At 38.4% G+C, this 16,780-nt stretch overlaps 1 protein-coding gene across 5 annotated transcripts; it reads left to right on the forward strand.

The window, feature by feature from the left end:
- Positions 1-63: 63 nt before the first annotated feature.
- Positions 64-14,941, forward strand: LOC103714979. Of its 5 annotated transcripts, XM_039131571.1 has the most exons (10): positions 64-462; positions 4,883-5,420; positions 5,520-6,235; positions 7,611-7,799; positions 7,940-8,031; positions 11,308-11,367; positions 11,495-11,564; positions 13,659-13,862; positions 13,996-14,360; positions 14,777-14,941. In XM_039131571.1, exons 2-10 carry the CDS (start codon positions 5,402-5,404, stop codon positions 14,784-14,786), a joined length of 1,725 nt encoding a protein of 574 aa, XP_038987499.1. In that variant the 5' UTR covers positions 64-462; positions 4,883-5,401; the 3' UTR covers positions 14,787-14,941. The 5 variants fall into 5 exon arrangements, with proteins under 5 accessions (XP_038987499.1, XP_008800691.2, XP_008800692.2 ...); XM_008802470.4 differs by lacking the exons at positions 4,883-5,420; positions 14,777-14,941 and having other exon boundaries at positions 72-462; positions 5,520-5,780; positions 5,868-6,235; positions 13,996-14,437; XM_039131572.1 differs by lacking the exons at positions 64-462; positions 14,777-14,941 and having other exon boundaries at positions 4,907-5,420; positions 5,520-5,780; positions 5,868-6,235; positions 13,996-14,437.
- The last annotated feature ends 1,839 nt before the right edge of the window (positions 14,942-16,780 follow it).

The raw sequence follows: 16,780 nt of genomic DNA on the forward strand, positions 1-16,780 counted from the left end.
AATACGGTGGGATATTGCTTGGCGTACCTTTGGCGAGCGCGAAAGCAGGTAAATGGTTCGCTTTGTGGGTCCATTTTACGGCTAACGCCTAGAACGCCGTGGAAGCGCCGCCTGTGTGGCAAAAGGCTAGAAGCCCAACTGCCCTCTTAATTTCATTTTTTCGCACTACCTTCCCTCCACGGCTCCGCATTTGCTTCGCTATGCCGTCTAGCGTAAATTTCAGGCAACCCACCTTTGATTCTCTTATTGCTAATCCACCTTGTGCTTCTTCCGCGTCTGAGTCTCTCAGCTGATCCACTGTCGGCTTCTCGAGAGTGATCGGATTCAGAGCTCCGCCTTCTCCTATACAAATTCTTTCTTTATATATTCTCTTATTCAAATCCGAAGCCAGAAAAGTACAACAATAAAGAGAAGAGGAGAAGCAGGGAGTCCAGAAAGATTTCGCCGCCTCCCCAATCCTCGGTAATTATTTTCTGTCTCAATCTCTTCTTTTATTATCAATTCTTTTTCTTTATTTTCTATGGTAAATTATTTTTTCTTTTTAATCTCTCAGCCCTCCACCGCCCCCAACAAAAAAAAAGGTGTTAGATGTCGCTCTGTTTTGTTGACGACTTATTTCTTTTGTTAGATATTGGAGTTGATAGTTGGCTTCACAAGCTAGTTGATTGATTTACAATTGATTGTTTCTCAATAGACTAGACACTTCGACTTGTGTATTTATTTCTTTTAAGATTTTGAATTATTTGTTTAAAATTTTGATGCAAGAACTTTCAAATCTAACAGTTGAAAGAAAAGCAAACAATTGATTACAGAATTTTTAATGGCCAAGGTGTTTGCTGGACCATAGTCTGCGAATTTTTTGTATAAGGAAGGGATTTATATGTTTCCTTGGAAGGCATCGCATGGCATAATGTTGTTTATGAATGTGAAATGTCTTTTTTTTCCTTTTTTTTTCTTCTTTTGGGAAAAGTATTGGGCAAAAGCCCAATCTATGAATGTGGTATATCATGAACATAAACATTGTTGCTGGGAAATTAGAATTCTGGCAAACAATTAGTTTATGAAGTAAGCTGATGCATAGAATCATTAATCGAAGGCTTGCATCATGGTTTCTGTGGACCCATGTCGCTGAGAGGGGCACATATCCAATTTTTTGACTAAAAATGAAGGTTAAAAGTTGCATAGATTTTGGGATTAAAATGTTCTATTTTTTCTTGGCTGGATAACAACAACGCTTTATCTTGCATTGGTATCGATTTTACTAATTTATTGCCCAAGAGAATGGAGAATGCTTCTGAGGTGTTATTTGACCAATGCATATGTTGCTGACTTCATGAAATATTCTGTTTGATAATAATGATAAGGGATCGAATATTGTATTATTAAGAATGCATGTCTACTAGGAAGGATATGATGAAAAGGGGCATAAAGTATGCATCAATCGAGTGTAGAGCAATTTACAGTTTGTTAAGGTGTTATGGGCTTAACAGAGATTTGATCAAGGCCTGAACATATGCTTATATGTGTCTCATAGGAAAGAGGTGACGAGGACCTAGCCATTGTCAATTAAATTTGTGTAAATGTGGGAAAGGACGTTGAGATGCCCGACATAAGAGGTATTCCTTGTTAATTGGGATGGACTTGATGGTTATGATTATGTTATATTTGGATGGGGAGAAGGGTGCTAAATGAGATAAGAGCTCTTTTGGAAGGTAAGATATTTTCCCAAGGAGATAATGTGCCCATTCCTAATCAAGCCTGAACATCCACATTGAGAATATGAGAGCATGGATAAATGTTCTAAAAATTTCTTTATACCAATGGTGAGTGTTGGTGTTCGTGAGTTTGAGGGTGAGCTGGCAGCAAAATTTTAGGCTTTGAACAGTTAAAGCCACATACAAGGTGGCATCATGGATCAAGGAGAGTTCCAATGCCCATAAGCAATCATTAGAGTCATGTTCTTGGTCAAAACAACTGGAACATGACTGGCTTTAAGCATGTAAAAGAAAGATATCTAGATAATATTTCTCAGAGACAAAGGGAAACAATTCTTGTGAGGTACAGATGAATGTGAGTAAAGATGGAGAGCAAAAGGTTTGAGCATGTTGATGAAGACAGTGATTCATTTTCAGAAAGAAACTGACGGTACCGTGCCTAGTACAGATCTCATGATGAATAATGTAAGAAGAGAAGAAAATAGACGAAGAGCATTATGGTCATGCTGCTCTTAGTGGCCACATCTGTATGTCCTAGAGAAGATTGTATGCACAAAATCATTTTCCTTACAATTCCTTGTCATTAGATAGTGACCCAACTCTCTGCCTGTCACGCCCCCGCCTCTGCGAGGCACGTGAGGCACCTACTGCCCACGTGGGGGCCACATGAGGGGGGAACACGGGGCTCCCCTGCCAGATATTGTCCGGTTCTGAGGCTTCACGCAAGCGTCCTTCACCCCTCCCCGGTTTTGTTTTCCATCCAAAACGCGTCTGCAGGATTTGGAGACACCCGCCTCATATGCCCAGGCTCTGGAACGAGTCTTTCCGATGTGGGACTATTGGGCCTCACACCCTTCCCACCATCGGACAAGAGCCGTCCTCGGCTCTGATAAAACAAAAGAAGAAGAGGGGAAGAAGGCGTACCTGTGGTCGTCTGCGTCGCCGGCTCCCGGCCACAAGTGCCGTTTGGTTTCGGCCGCAGCCACCGTCAGTCGTCGGTAGGGACTGCAGCCGGATCAGAGCCTTTCCCTTCTCCCCTCTGGTGGGACAAAGGGGGCGACTCACGCCTGTCTCCCTGGGTGAGAAGCAAGAAAGAAAGAAAAAAAAAAAAAAGAGGAAGGGGAACGCCGGCCACGGGCCGCAGGCACGGCCTGCGACTGCGGGCGCCGGAGGCCGGGGACCGCCGGCCGCAGGCACGGCCTGCGACTGCGGGCGCCGGAGGCCGGGGACCGCCAGCCGCAGGCCGTGGGTTCGGCCACGGCTGTAGCCGCGGACCGTGGGCACGGCCACGGCCGCAGCTGCGGGTGCCGTAGGCACCGTGGGTGACGGCCACCCGCGGGCGCCGCCAGTCGGCCGAAGGGGCGTCGCCGGCTGCCGTTCGGCCCTCTCGAGCCCGACCTCCCTTACGGGAGAAAAAGGGGGGGCGAGAGAAGAAGAAGAAGAAGAAGAAGAAGAATAAGAGGGGAAGCTTCGGGAAGAGGGGAAGCGTCGGGAGAAAAAAAAAAGAAAAGAAAAAATAAAATAAATAATAATAATAATAAATTTGTAATTAAATAAATAGAGAATTAAGGTAATAGATGTATTTAAATGAAATGAAATAATAATAAATAAATAAATTAAAAATAAAAAAAAATGATCAATGAGTGGTTAATAATCTGTCCTCTATGATGATGATAGGTACAGTGAAATTGTCATCTGGTTCTAGAGATTCGTGAGCGAATCAAGGTAAGTAACCCTGGCACTGATCTTATTAATTTAAAAATCACTGTTTAATTGTAAGAATAAAATAATAAAAAATATATTTGTTATGATGTATTTTCTTAAAAATAGGATCAAGCATATGATTGCATATGATTAATGAGTTTGATTAAATTGCATCCTTCATAAATATTTCAATATAAATTATGGTTATGATAAATTGCATGAAAATAAGATTTGTGGCATGATTATGAATTTTATACATTACGATGAATTATGGTTATGATGAATTGCATGAAAATGAGATTTGTGGCATGATCATGAATTTTATACATTACGATGCCATTTGTCATTTTCCAACCTATATATGAAAGTATGACTTATGAAAAAGAATAATGATTTATGAACTCTCAGATAGCTATGCCCACCTCTAGAAATAGAGGTCAGTCGACCCCTCTGGAGCTAGCATCCAACGAATATGGCCCTCTGCCAACGGGTTAAAGTTGGTAACGAATAAGAATAAGTTATAAAACTTGTCGACTACGAATACGAACCCTGTCACGGGATTATAGTGACCATAGCAATACATCCGTCTGAGAGTAAGATTTATAAAGTATGGATGAATGGCAACATTTTTATAAGACTTGCATTATCATGTTTATGAACTTGCATGGTTGAAGCATATTTTGCTTTTTAACCTGTTTGAATAGTTTATCTATGAAATGCTTTATTTTCTGTTAAGTTCTTCAAATGATGCATTGGCATGAGAAAAATTATGCTTGATCTAATGGGATAGTACATGGTTACTTACTGAGTAGCAAGCTCATACCTCCCTGTTGTTTTCTTTATTCATTTCAGATAATTAAGACGATTTGGAGCGGAAAAGAGTGAATGAAAATTGGAGTGGAAGCATAGTTATAGGGACTCTTAGAAGTATCTATGTTAATAAGTTTGGGTTGTAATATTGCAAACTCAAGTATTTGATTAGATGCTCTGTATTTGCTTCTTTATGATTAGTCAATAAACTTGATCGGATTTGGTTTTATTTCATAAAATAATATTGTTATCATGGGCTGCGTGTTATTGTGGGCAGCAACCTACAACAGCACGGCCATGTCATGAGCCAGATCTGGGATGCAAAACATAAAAAAAAAAAAAATGTCCGGATCCGGGGCGTGACACTGCCACTAATTAAATTCCAGTTGACCTTTAAGTGGGTTGATTCGCCATTAAAAAATAAATAAATTATTCAAGATAGCAGTATCTACTAATGATCTTATGAATCCAATATCCCATCATAACCAAATTATTTATGCAAATATTCCCCTAAATAATGGATTTTAACCCTCCTAACAAAAGCTTGAAAGCAAGGAGAACTCAATGTGCAGTCCTCTTGCAGCATTCTTTTTATCACCCTCTGGCAATTCTAAGTTACTCTTTATGTTAATAATAGTCCAATCATTATACAGACTGATTTCTGGACCTTCATGAGAAGGCAATCTATTCAAATTATCCATCTGGCCAATGTCTGCAACCCCATATGCAGCTTTACCCTCCTCTTGAAAGGTATTCAGTTTGTATATCTGTTATATGTTTGCCATAGATGGAGGCATTCATCTTATGTTTGAAGAACAATCCTTTTTTCTTAATTTATGCTTCAACAGACTTACCTGAATTTTTGTACTTTGTTGGCATATAATAAAAACCACATTTGAAAATCAGTGGCGTTTGATGTCTGTTGCCTGCCTTTTCAGGTATACGATTATTACTAGTTCACTTTTTCTTTTACAATTCATGATGCTTGACTTAGGGTTGTCAAAGGAGTATTTCACTGTATGTTAGCTTATAGTTAAAAGAACTTGCTTCCTGATATCCTGCATGTCCTCAAGTAAATATATGATTATCGTGCTTTTTTATTTCCTTCCCACCCTTGAAAGCATGTTGTAGGTAACTTTAAACTTTCATTCTAAGCCTGCAAGTTTCAGCCAATGGAAGGCTCTCAAGAATGTAAGATCATTATCTGGCACTGCTCATATTCCATAGTTTCCTGTTCTATCTAAATATCTTCACAAATAATGAACTGAAAATTTTTAATTGCTTCTCTAGATGAAATTAAAATGAGCGATTATGATGAACAAAGTCCAGCTTGCATGGGCAGTAAGAGTAAGAAGCAAGAGGTCAGTAAATTCCATGCAAGTAGAGAAGGTGCACCACGGAATGAACTATGGACAGATGGGCTCATCTGTGCTTTTGAATTTGTCCGAGGCCATAGGTCGGCAAGTCCAGATAAATCTGGTCCAAGGACCCTTTCATTGCAGCGAAAGGGCAGTCTGAATCCAAAGAAGCAAATTACTAGATCTGGACTTGGTAATGCTTCTTCGCAATATTTGAATAAGAACAGCTTACCGGAATCCACGCCTCTCATAGATCTAAACAACACTGTCTCCATCTTAGGTGTCAAGGAAGTTCCTCAACTTGATGACTATAAAGAAAAGCCAAAGTTTATGAGGGTATTTTCAGACAGCCATTGGATTCCTATTGGTTGGGCTAGGATTTCGGAACTCGTCCAGATGGTCCAAGCTGATGCTCGCTGGGCTTCACTAGATCTTACTGATGATGAGGATGATTTTACTGTTGCTGATGTTGCAGCTCCTTACTGGGAGCGTCCAGCAGGGCCTAGATGGTGGTGTCATGTAACTGCAGGTCATCCTTATGTTGATTCGTGGCTAAGTAATTCTCCATGGTTGCATCCTGCCATCAGTATTGCCTTGAGAGATGAGAGTCGGCTTATTAGTGAACGGATGAAGCACCTTTTATACGAGGTGACTTGTTACTGATTCTTCTAGTAGCTGCTCCATCTCCCTTCATGAACACTTTGTATTTTTAAGTTTGTAATTTCTTTAGGTGTCATGAATGCATGATACTTACCTACCTACCTATCTATGTATAGAAAAAACACTGTTTGCATGTGTTTAGACATATCTCATGTATATGTCAATAAAATTCCTTTGTTTCCTGAAAAAAATTATACAGTTCTTTAACCTTCTTTTCCAAATGTTTGTTATTGCAATTTCTCCTAGATTTTTAGCATAGACCTACTATTTGATACAAAATAACCAATCAACTTGAAGAATGCCTATAACATTCATAGGAGAATCTTAGATCCGTTGACTACAAAATTCATTCAAATTGACGGGTCAGCCCTTGATATTTAAATTTGTACAGATAATCTTCTGTAACAAGGAATTCATTACTTCTTAAGTTTCATGGTATGAAATAAGTTTTGGCACCAGCTAACTAGCTTATTTATTCTTGAGCATGTATATATGTCAGGAAAGTCATTAGCCTCAACTTAAACCTACCAGCTTCATCCCATGCATACAAGATAGACCCTGCCCACCTACATGAACAGAGAAATAACGAGTCGAGATGACAACTGGATTAACTAAATAGATAATTAAATTAGAGGGGATCTGAATTCATGACCTCCAGCAATCTTAACTCTGATACCATGTTGGCTAATCGCTTGAGCCCAAAGGCTTAAGCTGTTAGGAGACTGGTCCACGTGTACATCAGGCTCAACAGACTAAAAGTTCAGCATATTGTCTGGGAAAACATGCAGACAGAATATGATCACTTGATGAGTAGACATGAGCTTCTTCCATGTGGCGATAAAATCCTTTCCTTAGTATATAAAGGAGATCCAACTTTAGAATGATATATCATGAACTAATCATTCCGTGGTACACCATCCTGGTATAACAAGAATGATCAAATAAAAAGGGTTGGTAATAGACATTATCAAATTCCACAGTATGAAATGGGAAATTTAAAAGCTGTCATTTGACAAATAAAGAACTACTATAAAGAATTTGCTTAAAAAATAAGAGGATCTTTTTTTCTTTTTCTTTCTTTTTTTTTTCTTACAATGGTAGCCATCAAAGTAATCGTATTGAGTTTGCACAGATGACTGGATTCTGTATATTAATGTAGTCTTGATATATAGGATACCAATTAAAACTTGAATGCATAAAATTATATTTAAAAAAAAAATGAAAACATATCCGTTGCTATGCATTTATGTTTGTCTAATATAATCTTGAGGCAGTCAAATATCAACTTTCCTTTTAGTTTGTTATACACTTATTTCATGTTGTCATTCCTCTTAAATTAATATGGCTGATGTTAGCTTTTCAGGTCCCAGTTAGGGTTGCAGGTGGACTATTATTTGAACTTTTAGGTCAGTCAGTCGGTGATCCCTTTTGTGATGAAGATGACATACCTATTGTGCTTCGGTCATGGCAAGCTCAAAACTTTTTAATAACTGCATTGCATATCAAAGGTTCTGCTTCAAACATAAATGTGTTGGGTATAACTGAAGTTCAGGTACTTAAAAGAGATTAACCATGTCGTTATACTATTTTGTTGATTGATTTACTAAGCTCCTTGTTCTGTTGAGTATGATTTTTTTCCCCTATATCTATGGTCTGTCCAATACTGAGGATAAATGATCAAATTCTTCTCAGGAGCTTCTTCTTGCTGGTGGGAGTGTTGCTCCTAAATCAGTTCATGAAGTTATAGCACATTTAATTTGTCGCCTTTCTCGATGGGATGATAGGTGATGTCGATATAGTTGTTGTTTCCAGTTGTTGATTATTTAAATTTGCTGAAGTTTTGGTATATCCGATGCTCTTGAGTTCTTGCCTATAGATTATAAATGATAATTCCATGAAAATCTATCTATATTATAGTCCTTTACCCGTGTTCCATGTGCTTATTGTAAGAAGGTATAGTTTCACTTTTGCTCTTTGTCCTATCTATACATGAAAAGAAAATGCTTTCTAGTCAACTAGACTAAACTGTTGCTATCTGCTACTGCAAATGGGAGTCATTTTCTATCTCAAAACTTTAGAATCTTGTCCATTTATGAAGGAGAAGGCAGATAACTATCCATCTTTAGTATATATGCACCATTTTCTTTCATTTCAGCTGAATATGCTATTACGTGCATTTTTTTGTATCGTGATATACTGTTACCATTCCAGACCATGCTACTCGCGTGACATTTGCATATTTGGGCATTGCTGCTATCCTGAATATTATCATATGCATTTTCTGCTTTCACTGTTAAGCTTTTCAGTTGCATGTCCAAAATGTGCTGATAGGGGCCATTGCTTGGTGCAATGATAAAGGCTTGGGCTTATAAGGGCCATGGCATCAGTTCAAGTCTTGGGACAGCCACTATGTATAAAAAAAGGCCAAAATTTAGGTCTCTACCCAGTTCGCCCCTCCCAGGACCCCAAGTTGTCGGGAAAATAAGTAGGTAATGACCTTTATCCAAATTGTGCGCATGCCATTTGAAATTATTTCATCAAAGTATTTGGCACAGTCAGGCAAGATGAGCACTGTATCACGAAGAACTTTTACTAGACATTGGAGAAACCATAGACTTTCAAGTTTTCTTTGAATTTTGTGGTGTACTTAGATTTCCTGTACTAAGTCAAAAGACCCTTTTATTGCAGGTAACTGAGGATGCTTTTTGTCAGTTATATTAACTCAAAATAGCATCTGCCTGATCATTTGAAACTTGCTCAATTCTGCAGTGATTTGTCCTAAATCTAGATTTTTGCTAATCACTCTAAGTTGGTTCAACAAGCCTCCATTTTCATATCAATTTATCAGCTGCTGATTTTGTTCTCTTCTCTCTCCCTCCCCTTCCCCCCAGCTCCCCCAAACCAAAAACCCTACCTGCCCACCCCCAAAAGAAAGGAAAAAAAAAAAGAAACTTAAAGTACTTGGGGTCTAATCTTTGCTTAATATCATTTGTAATCATTTGTTCAAAAGAGTATCACCTTCATTAAATCTTACTTGTGCCTTCTAGGACATTGTTTAAGGGTTGTTTGCACTCCTCTCATTCCACTAGAGACCCCTTTTTGGCATATCAAGTTTGTGATGTTTTGTTCTGTGAAGACCCAAGGATTTAAATACTGGGCTATAGTTTGTGAGCTATACTGGCGCGCCCCCTCTGTACTGTAATGTACAGTACCAGCACATTGTATATCATTTTTGTTGTGCTTGCACCAAAAGGCATACTGTCTAGGTATGGTACGCTATCTTACTAGTAATCTACTAGTATATGAACCCTTGATTGAAGCCTTATTGGATTCACTTGAGAGTTGAGAGCTTTAAGCATATGAGTTGCTGATAATATGACAAAAATTCTTAGGTGCTTGTAAGTTTTTTCATGACCTACCTTCTTTGAGCATCTCTCCTAGCTATGCTGTTCTCTTTGCCTTCATTGTTAATTTTACTTGAATTTATTGTTTTCCCTTTTGGTTGACCAATCATTTCCTCCAAATTGTACTAGTGGTTATTGGCAGTCTCTACTTTAGTACCTTCGCTTTTCCCAGGTATGCCATTGCTCAGTTTCATGCTATGACATTGCGTTAGTCTCTCCATGGATGTTCATTAGCAGCTCCTGGCCTTTTTATTGATTCTCAAACAAAAATCTGTGTCTCCTCCATGAAAACATATCTGTGAGGCCCAATAGTCCCACATCGGAAAGACTCGTTCCAGAGCCTGGGCATATGAGGCGGGTGTCTCCTAATCCTGCAGACGCGTTTTGGGTGGAAAACAAAACCGGGGAGGGGTGAAGGACGCTTGCGTGAAGCCCCAGAACCGGACAATATCTGGCAGGGGAGCCCCGTGTTCCCCCCTCATGTGGCCCCCACGTGGGCACTGGGTGCCTCACGTGCCTCGCAGAGGCGGGGGCGTGACAATATCTACCCTATCGATGATCCTATTTACAAAAGAAGACTTAATAGCTGCTTCTGCAGACTTGTAAGATGTAATCCCCAAGCTTTGAATTCTTTTTTGCTACCATTACTTCCTATCAAGAGATGTAGATGTATTTACATATGTGGTAGCACTCTTTAAACTTATACGGTGTGTTTATAGGGGAACAAAAAGAGTAAAAAATCTTTCCAACACATGTAGGCTTGAATCTTGTCCGAATCATAGCCAACAATACCATTATTTTGTATAAGTATCTAATAGTCCTTTCAAGAAAAAGTAATTTAACAGATGAACACTAACTTAAATTGTATGTCCAAGTACCACAAAGCTAGGTTGGAGATTTGCAACTTTGTTCTGGAACATAATATATTGAGGAGATTTCTGCTTAGCTCATGAAGCTGAGCATAGTTATTATTTTAGTTGCAATTTTAGAGAAGCATAAACATGTTTTTTCACAGACGTGTTCATAAGATGTAATGCCTCTTTCATTCACTATGTTCATAATTTTGTATTCTTAAAAGTCCAGTGAAATTATAGTTTGTATTTATTGATCTTTTACCTTAATTAGTAGCTTGGCTAGTGGCTCCACCTTCTGGGAGAGCCACCCACTTTAAGAAGGGAGAGAGACCACCTCTAGAAGAAGCGGAAGGAGAAAACAGAAAGAACAGTTTTTGGCCCGGTGAACTGAACATACAGCATGACATAGTGTTGACCTTCCCTGCTCTAGTTCAAATTTGAATGTGTGCAATCAGGTTTTGATGTAGTTGGACCTGACTTGAACTGATAACCTCATTGGTCTTAGACTTGTACACATGATCTGATCCAACAGAGAATTTGTAAATGTGATTGACCGGACTTGAATGAGCTCCCAAGTTTTATTTCAGGCCCTATCTGGTTCAAGCAAATCACTGTATCAACAAGAATATCTTAGAAGTACTCTCAGCTGCATAATTTCTATATGATCAACACATCTATTGGAATCTTTGGCCAGTTACTTGGTGTACTTCTTTATCATGTTACTATCATGGCACAAATTTATTGTTACTCCTATGATAATATAAACCATATATCTAACATGTGCCCTTTGGACATTGTTCAGATTGTTTCGCAAGCATGTTTTTGGGGCAGCTGATGAAATCGAGTTGAAGTTTGTAAATAGGTAACCTTTCTATTATAAGATCATATTATCTGGATAGAAATATCTATTTTAGTATTTACTGCTTCATATAGATCTGGCTTATGCTTGTGCTATACAGAGATTGGTAACATATTGCTATCTTCACCAGGAGAAATCGTGAAGATCTAAATTTACTCACTATAATCTTAAACCAAGAGATTAGAAGATTGGCAACACAGGTATTCACACTGGACTTCCTAGTCAATCCTTTTTCTTTGTTCAAGGTTTCTCTCATTATTGTATAATAATCACTTTTTTAATGAACAATTTGCACAGCCTCTATCAGAAATGTTAGATTATGGTTACTGACTAATTAAATTATTAAAAGTGATGAAGATATTGAACATCTGGACTGCATGTGGCATGGTAATTTAACATATATGGAAGTAAAGGGTTTGATAGGCCTGCAGTTGAGTATTGTCACAAAGTGCATGAGAAAGAATAATCATAGTCTTTGCACTTACATTGGAGGGGTCTTGGAGAAATCCAGGTTTATGTTGCTATAGAGTGGATGGAATTCTGCAACTGGTTCTCTTATAAAACCAGATAATTGGTTTAGAAAGCTAATACCAGTATGATTAGGTAGGTCCCTAACAATGGTCCACCAAGAAGGCTACCATTCTCTTTATCCTTCTTCATTGACACAGTGGCCCCAAGAAGTTGGAAATTGCTATGCAGGGAAAATTCCTGCAGGTTTGAAAAGGAAAAAATGAAGCAGAGCATTGTTAAAGGTAATAGGGTAATCTGCATGCTGGTCCTCTGTTAAAAGAGCAGCAAACCATACCATTAGCTGCCTATGACCGGATGTCACTTCACATCCACCATCCTATAAAAGTAAGATCCACAAGCATGGTAGACTTATAGAGAAATGCTGGCTGTAAAGTTCCTAAGCTTCAGTTCGGTGGTGGCTGAAAATTTTGCACTCTTAACATGCTTAAATTTTTTCCTACTTGTTGTAAAGTTTCCATCTGATATGGTCATACAGCCTAAAAGAAGAAACATTTGCATATGTGAGAAAAGCAACCATCATTAACTGATGGAAAATTTGGTTTCAGTGCAAAACGTAATCTGTTTAATTTTGAACCTTTCTTAAGCTCAAAGTGAAAATTTTGAGCGCAACTTAAAATAAGAAAAAAGGTATCATTGTACAAGGGACCCATTGATTTTCCAGCTGACAATCTAAAGATGATTTTGTTGGGTAAACTCACTCATATTCGTTAATAGCTATCATTGGTCATTAGTAAGTACAACTAATTCTTACCATCAATACTAAGCAATGTCCCAACTTTTATGTTCTCATCGTTCACCAAGCTTTACCATTTAGGGTTGCTTCTAATGTTATTTCAGATCAAGGTTTGTCGTACCACCTGGTACAGGTCGTACCGTACCATATCGAAAGAAAATCAATATGAAACACATCTTCAAGTTGGTAGTACCGAGGCGTACCGCCGCGTACCGAGATATACCACACTGTACCGAGGTGTGTACCGGTCTGTATTGAGATGAAAATAGAAAAAAATGGTTAGAGAGCTATTTTGGCATAGAGGTGTACCATACTATATCGTGCCGAACTGATAAGGTACCGATATGCTATCCGGTACCGAGCTTGCGGACTTTGTTTTAAATACTGATTAGAATTAATTCATTAAAGTAAAGCATGGCTCGAAGAAGAAATATAGACTAGCATTTTGTCCTGATTGTGTATTGCCTATTGGCTTGTATTGGGATCTAGAGAGTACTTCTGTATGTGAGGACCCATGTAGGCGTGTGTTTAGTCTCACATCGGTTTTTCGCTAGGTAAATTTTGGGTACTTATATATGATCAAGAAATCCAAATAATACCTTTCGGCTAGCCATTTTTGGATGAGGTTCTGGGTTGTTACAAATGGTATCAGAGTGGATCTAGTCCATAACCTATGTGGACTAGGAGACATTGTAGCACAGATTTATTTGGGCTGACCACGGGCCGATCGTGGTACTTGTGATTAAATTTGAATGGATATGAACTCTTAGCCTGATGAGGACGTCAGGGCTTAAACGAGTAAAGTATGTGAGGACCCATGCGAGCGTGTATTTAGTTCCACATCGGTTATTCGTTGCGTTGATCTCGGATACTTATACAGGATCAAGGAACCCAAATAATCCCTTCCGGCTAGTCATTTTGTGTGAGGTTCTAGGATGTTACACTATAACACTACGAAAGTTTTATCCTGTGTTTTTTTATTGTGCTGTTTTTCAAAGATGACTAGTCTTTGTAAAATTTTCTGTGGCAGGTTATTAGAGTTAAATGGTCATTGCATGCAAGGGAGGAAATCGTATTTGAGCTTCTGCAGCACTTGAGAGGAAATGCTGCAAGAACTATGCTAGAGGGAATCAAAAAGAATACAAGGGAAATGTTGGAGGAGCAAGAAGCTGTCCGTGGACGGTTGTTTACAATTCAGGATGTTATGCAGAGCACAGTTCGTGCATGGTTGCAGGTACCTAGCTAATAGACATCTTTCTCTGTTTTTTTTTTCAATAAATAGAATAACACATTGACGCAAGTGCTTTAAATGAAGGTTCTTTGAAAAGTTTTGATCTCTGAGTTGTTTTAACGATTTATGAATTCAGGATAGAAGCCTCCGTGTAAACCATAATTTGACCATTTTTGGTGGTTGTGGCCTTCTTCTTTCCATAATTACCAGTCTCTTTGGGATCAATGTGGATGGCATACCAGGGGCCAAGAATACTCCATACGCATTTAGCTTGTGTACGGGAGTTCTCTTCTTTGCAGGAACTGTCCTGTTTGGTCTTGGGTTGCTGTATCTTGGGTTGCAAACTCCTATTACTGAAGAGCAGGTTCAGGTGAGGAAGTTAGAACTCCAACAGCTGGTGTCGATGTTTCAGCATGATGCTGAAACTCATGCAAAGGTTAGAGAGCATGTCTCAAGGCATAATTTGCCTCCAACAGCTGCAGATATGATACCTGAGACAGGGTATGTTCTTATTGGCTAAAAGTGTCTCTTTTTTCAACATATATACCCTTCAAAATATAGTTTATTGCATATTTTTCCACGATTTGTATATATACCCTAAATCATCTTGTTTTGCAACAATGCCCCTGCAATTGGATTTTTGACTGATGGCCGTAATAAAGAATCATTTTAAATATAAAATGACTTATTACTCTTGTAATTTGCATGAATACTCTTGAAATATCTATGCAAAAAATGTAGTTATTTATGATGTAAATTAAATGTTATAAATTTTCGTGGGTGTTATTGCAAAAGGGTAAAGTGTCCTTTAATACTTAAAACAGTTATCAACACCATCAATCAAAGATCTAATGAGATGGATATTATTGCCAAAACAAGAGAATTTGATGGGTATTGGTGCAAATAATAATTTTCAGGGGGTCATAAGCAGTAAGCCATATTTGCAGAGGTGTGTTATGTCCTGAAAATAGCACCAGAGGCAGTAAACTCAGGCTTCTTGAGAGACCAAACAGGGTGCTCCATTTAATCATTTGTTTGTTGTTCTACTTGTACATCTTCAATGGAGATTTATTTATTCTTTTTCATGAAATTGCAATTTTAACTCCTGCTTTGCATTGAATTTAACATGTCTATTCTTATTAAATCACCGAAGGGAGGTAGTTGTCGCTTTGAATTGCAGTGTCCTTGCTTCTAGCAATCGTACTCAAATTTTTGCACACGAGGCTAGTTCTTTAGGATACGTTTAATTACATGAAAATCTATGGAAAATAAAAAGAAAAACTAAGTCTTTTTCATGGAAAAAAGAAAGTTTTCAGAAAACTAGTTATAACCTTTCAAAATGTTTTAGTTTTCTAAGAAATAAACATACGTACAATTGATTTTTTTTCTTTAAAAAAAAAAAGCTTTTAAAGCAGTGTTCCTTGCATCCAAACTATCTGAGTAAAACCATAAATATATTAATATACTATATTATATATTATAATGTATATAATATATTATATATTTTGAATCGTGCTGGGTTAGAAATGCCAAGCTTGAACCTATCTTTTACTTTGTCGGGCTTAAAACATTGAGGCAAGGAGCTGAAATTCCAGCCTGAGACCGGCAAAAATCGGCCAGATCGTTTGGTCAGGTCTAATCGAGACATGTCCTCACAGAATGTGCAGTGAGAAACACCTGGACTTAGTTCTGGGGTGATTTCTGGGCCATTATAGGATTTCTGGGGTGTCCTCACAGAATTCGGCGTAGAAGGTCGATGTCACTTAAATAGGATTAAGATATTTGAATATGAGTCATTATATTATTCCAAAAGATAGCTATTGCTACCAACTTAGGGGATCAAAGAAAGATTTTACTATGAGTATATGCTCTGTTTCTTATGTTCGGTTTTAGGTTTCTAAGGCCTTCGGCTCTGTAAACTTGGTGCGGTGGACGGTAAGATGAGCTGAGATATTGATAGAGAGGAGAAATTTTAGATTGAGCACAACTGGCACATCGGAAACATTGGCCGCCATATTATCTACTGTTTTATGCAAGGATCTTAATATTCGCTAATTAAAACTCGTAATTATAAATTGAATTTAAAGTTGCAGTGTTAGCATCATATTGGCTGATGGTTTGATCCTTCCGTCACCCCATAACGAAAGAGGCGATTTTGCAGTCCTTGATTTGTGAAGATGCGTTGTTAAATGCTCCATTTTTTTGTTAAGGCCAAATCTAAACTTGTACTCAAAAGGATGGTTGTCCATTCATTAATAAGGAATGTATGGAATCTTGAGAAGGCAGGAGCAATGGTGGTCGCCTCGGATCTTTCGAATGCCACGAGTGAATACAAAGTTAGATCTACATTGGATCTTACTGCATGCTTGTTGAAAAATAAGCAAATCAGGTTGGCCATGTGTTCCGGAAGGCGAACGAAGCTGCTGACTAAGTCGCCTTCTTTACTGCTCATCACTTTGGAGAGATTTTATGGACTCACTATGTACTTGTTCCTCCACCGCTGTGGAGTATTTTGGCTTGTGACTCTGTTGGCAATGTTCACGCGAGATTAGTATGAGCGGTCGGTTTACCAAGAAAAAAAAAAAGAAAAGAAAGGAAAAAAAAAAAAAAAAAAAAGGCAGCAAACAACTCATAGGCGGGGGCTTGATAAGGGAATCTACCGGAGCCATCGCAGAAGTCAGTCTTCGTAGGGGTGATTGTCACGCCTCGGTCACCAGCTAATATTAGGACTCATCTTTTCCCAATACAGCAAGAGTGAGCAACTGATATGCATGCATCCTGAGCATTGCTCCTAAGATACACCAAGAATACTAATATCAACCATATGGTACCAGAAAATATTCAATAAAAACATTAACTCAAGATAAAATCTTCAGTTGTCCATCTCGGATTCGAGCAAAAAGTTTGGACCATAATCAAAA

This window comes from Phoenix dactylifera, chromosome 11 (assembly GCF_009389715.1).
Source record: "Phoenix dactylifera cultivar Barhee BC4 chromosome 11, palm_55x_up_171113_PBpolish2nd_filt_p, whole genome shotgun sequence".
In the NCBI taxonomy this organism is placed as follows: Eukaryota; Viridiplantae; Streptophyta; class Magnoliopsida; order Arecales; family Arecaceae; genus Phoenix; species Phoenix dactylifera.

Excerpts from the sequence above, each read along its gene's own strand:
- LOC103714979 (XM_039131570.1), top strand. Across the intron at positions 8,032-11,307 it reads CTTTCTCGATGGGATGATAG|ATTGTTTCGCAAGCATGTTT; the intron begins GTGATGTCGATA and ends GACATTGTTCAG. Across the intron at positions 11,565-13,658 it reads TTAGAAGATTGGCAACACAG|GTTATTAGAGTTAAATGGTC; the intron begins GTATTCACACTG and ends TTTCTGTGGCAG.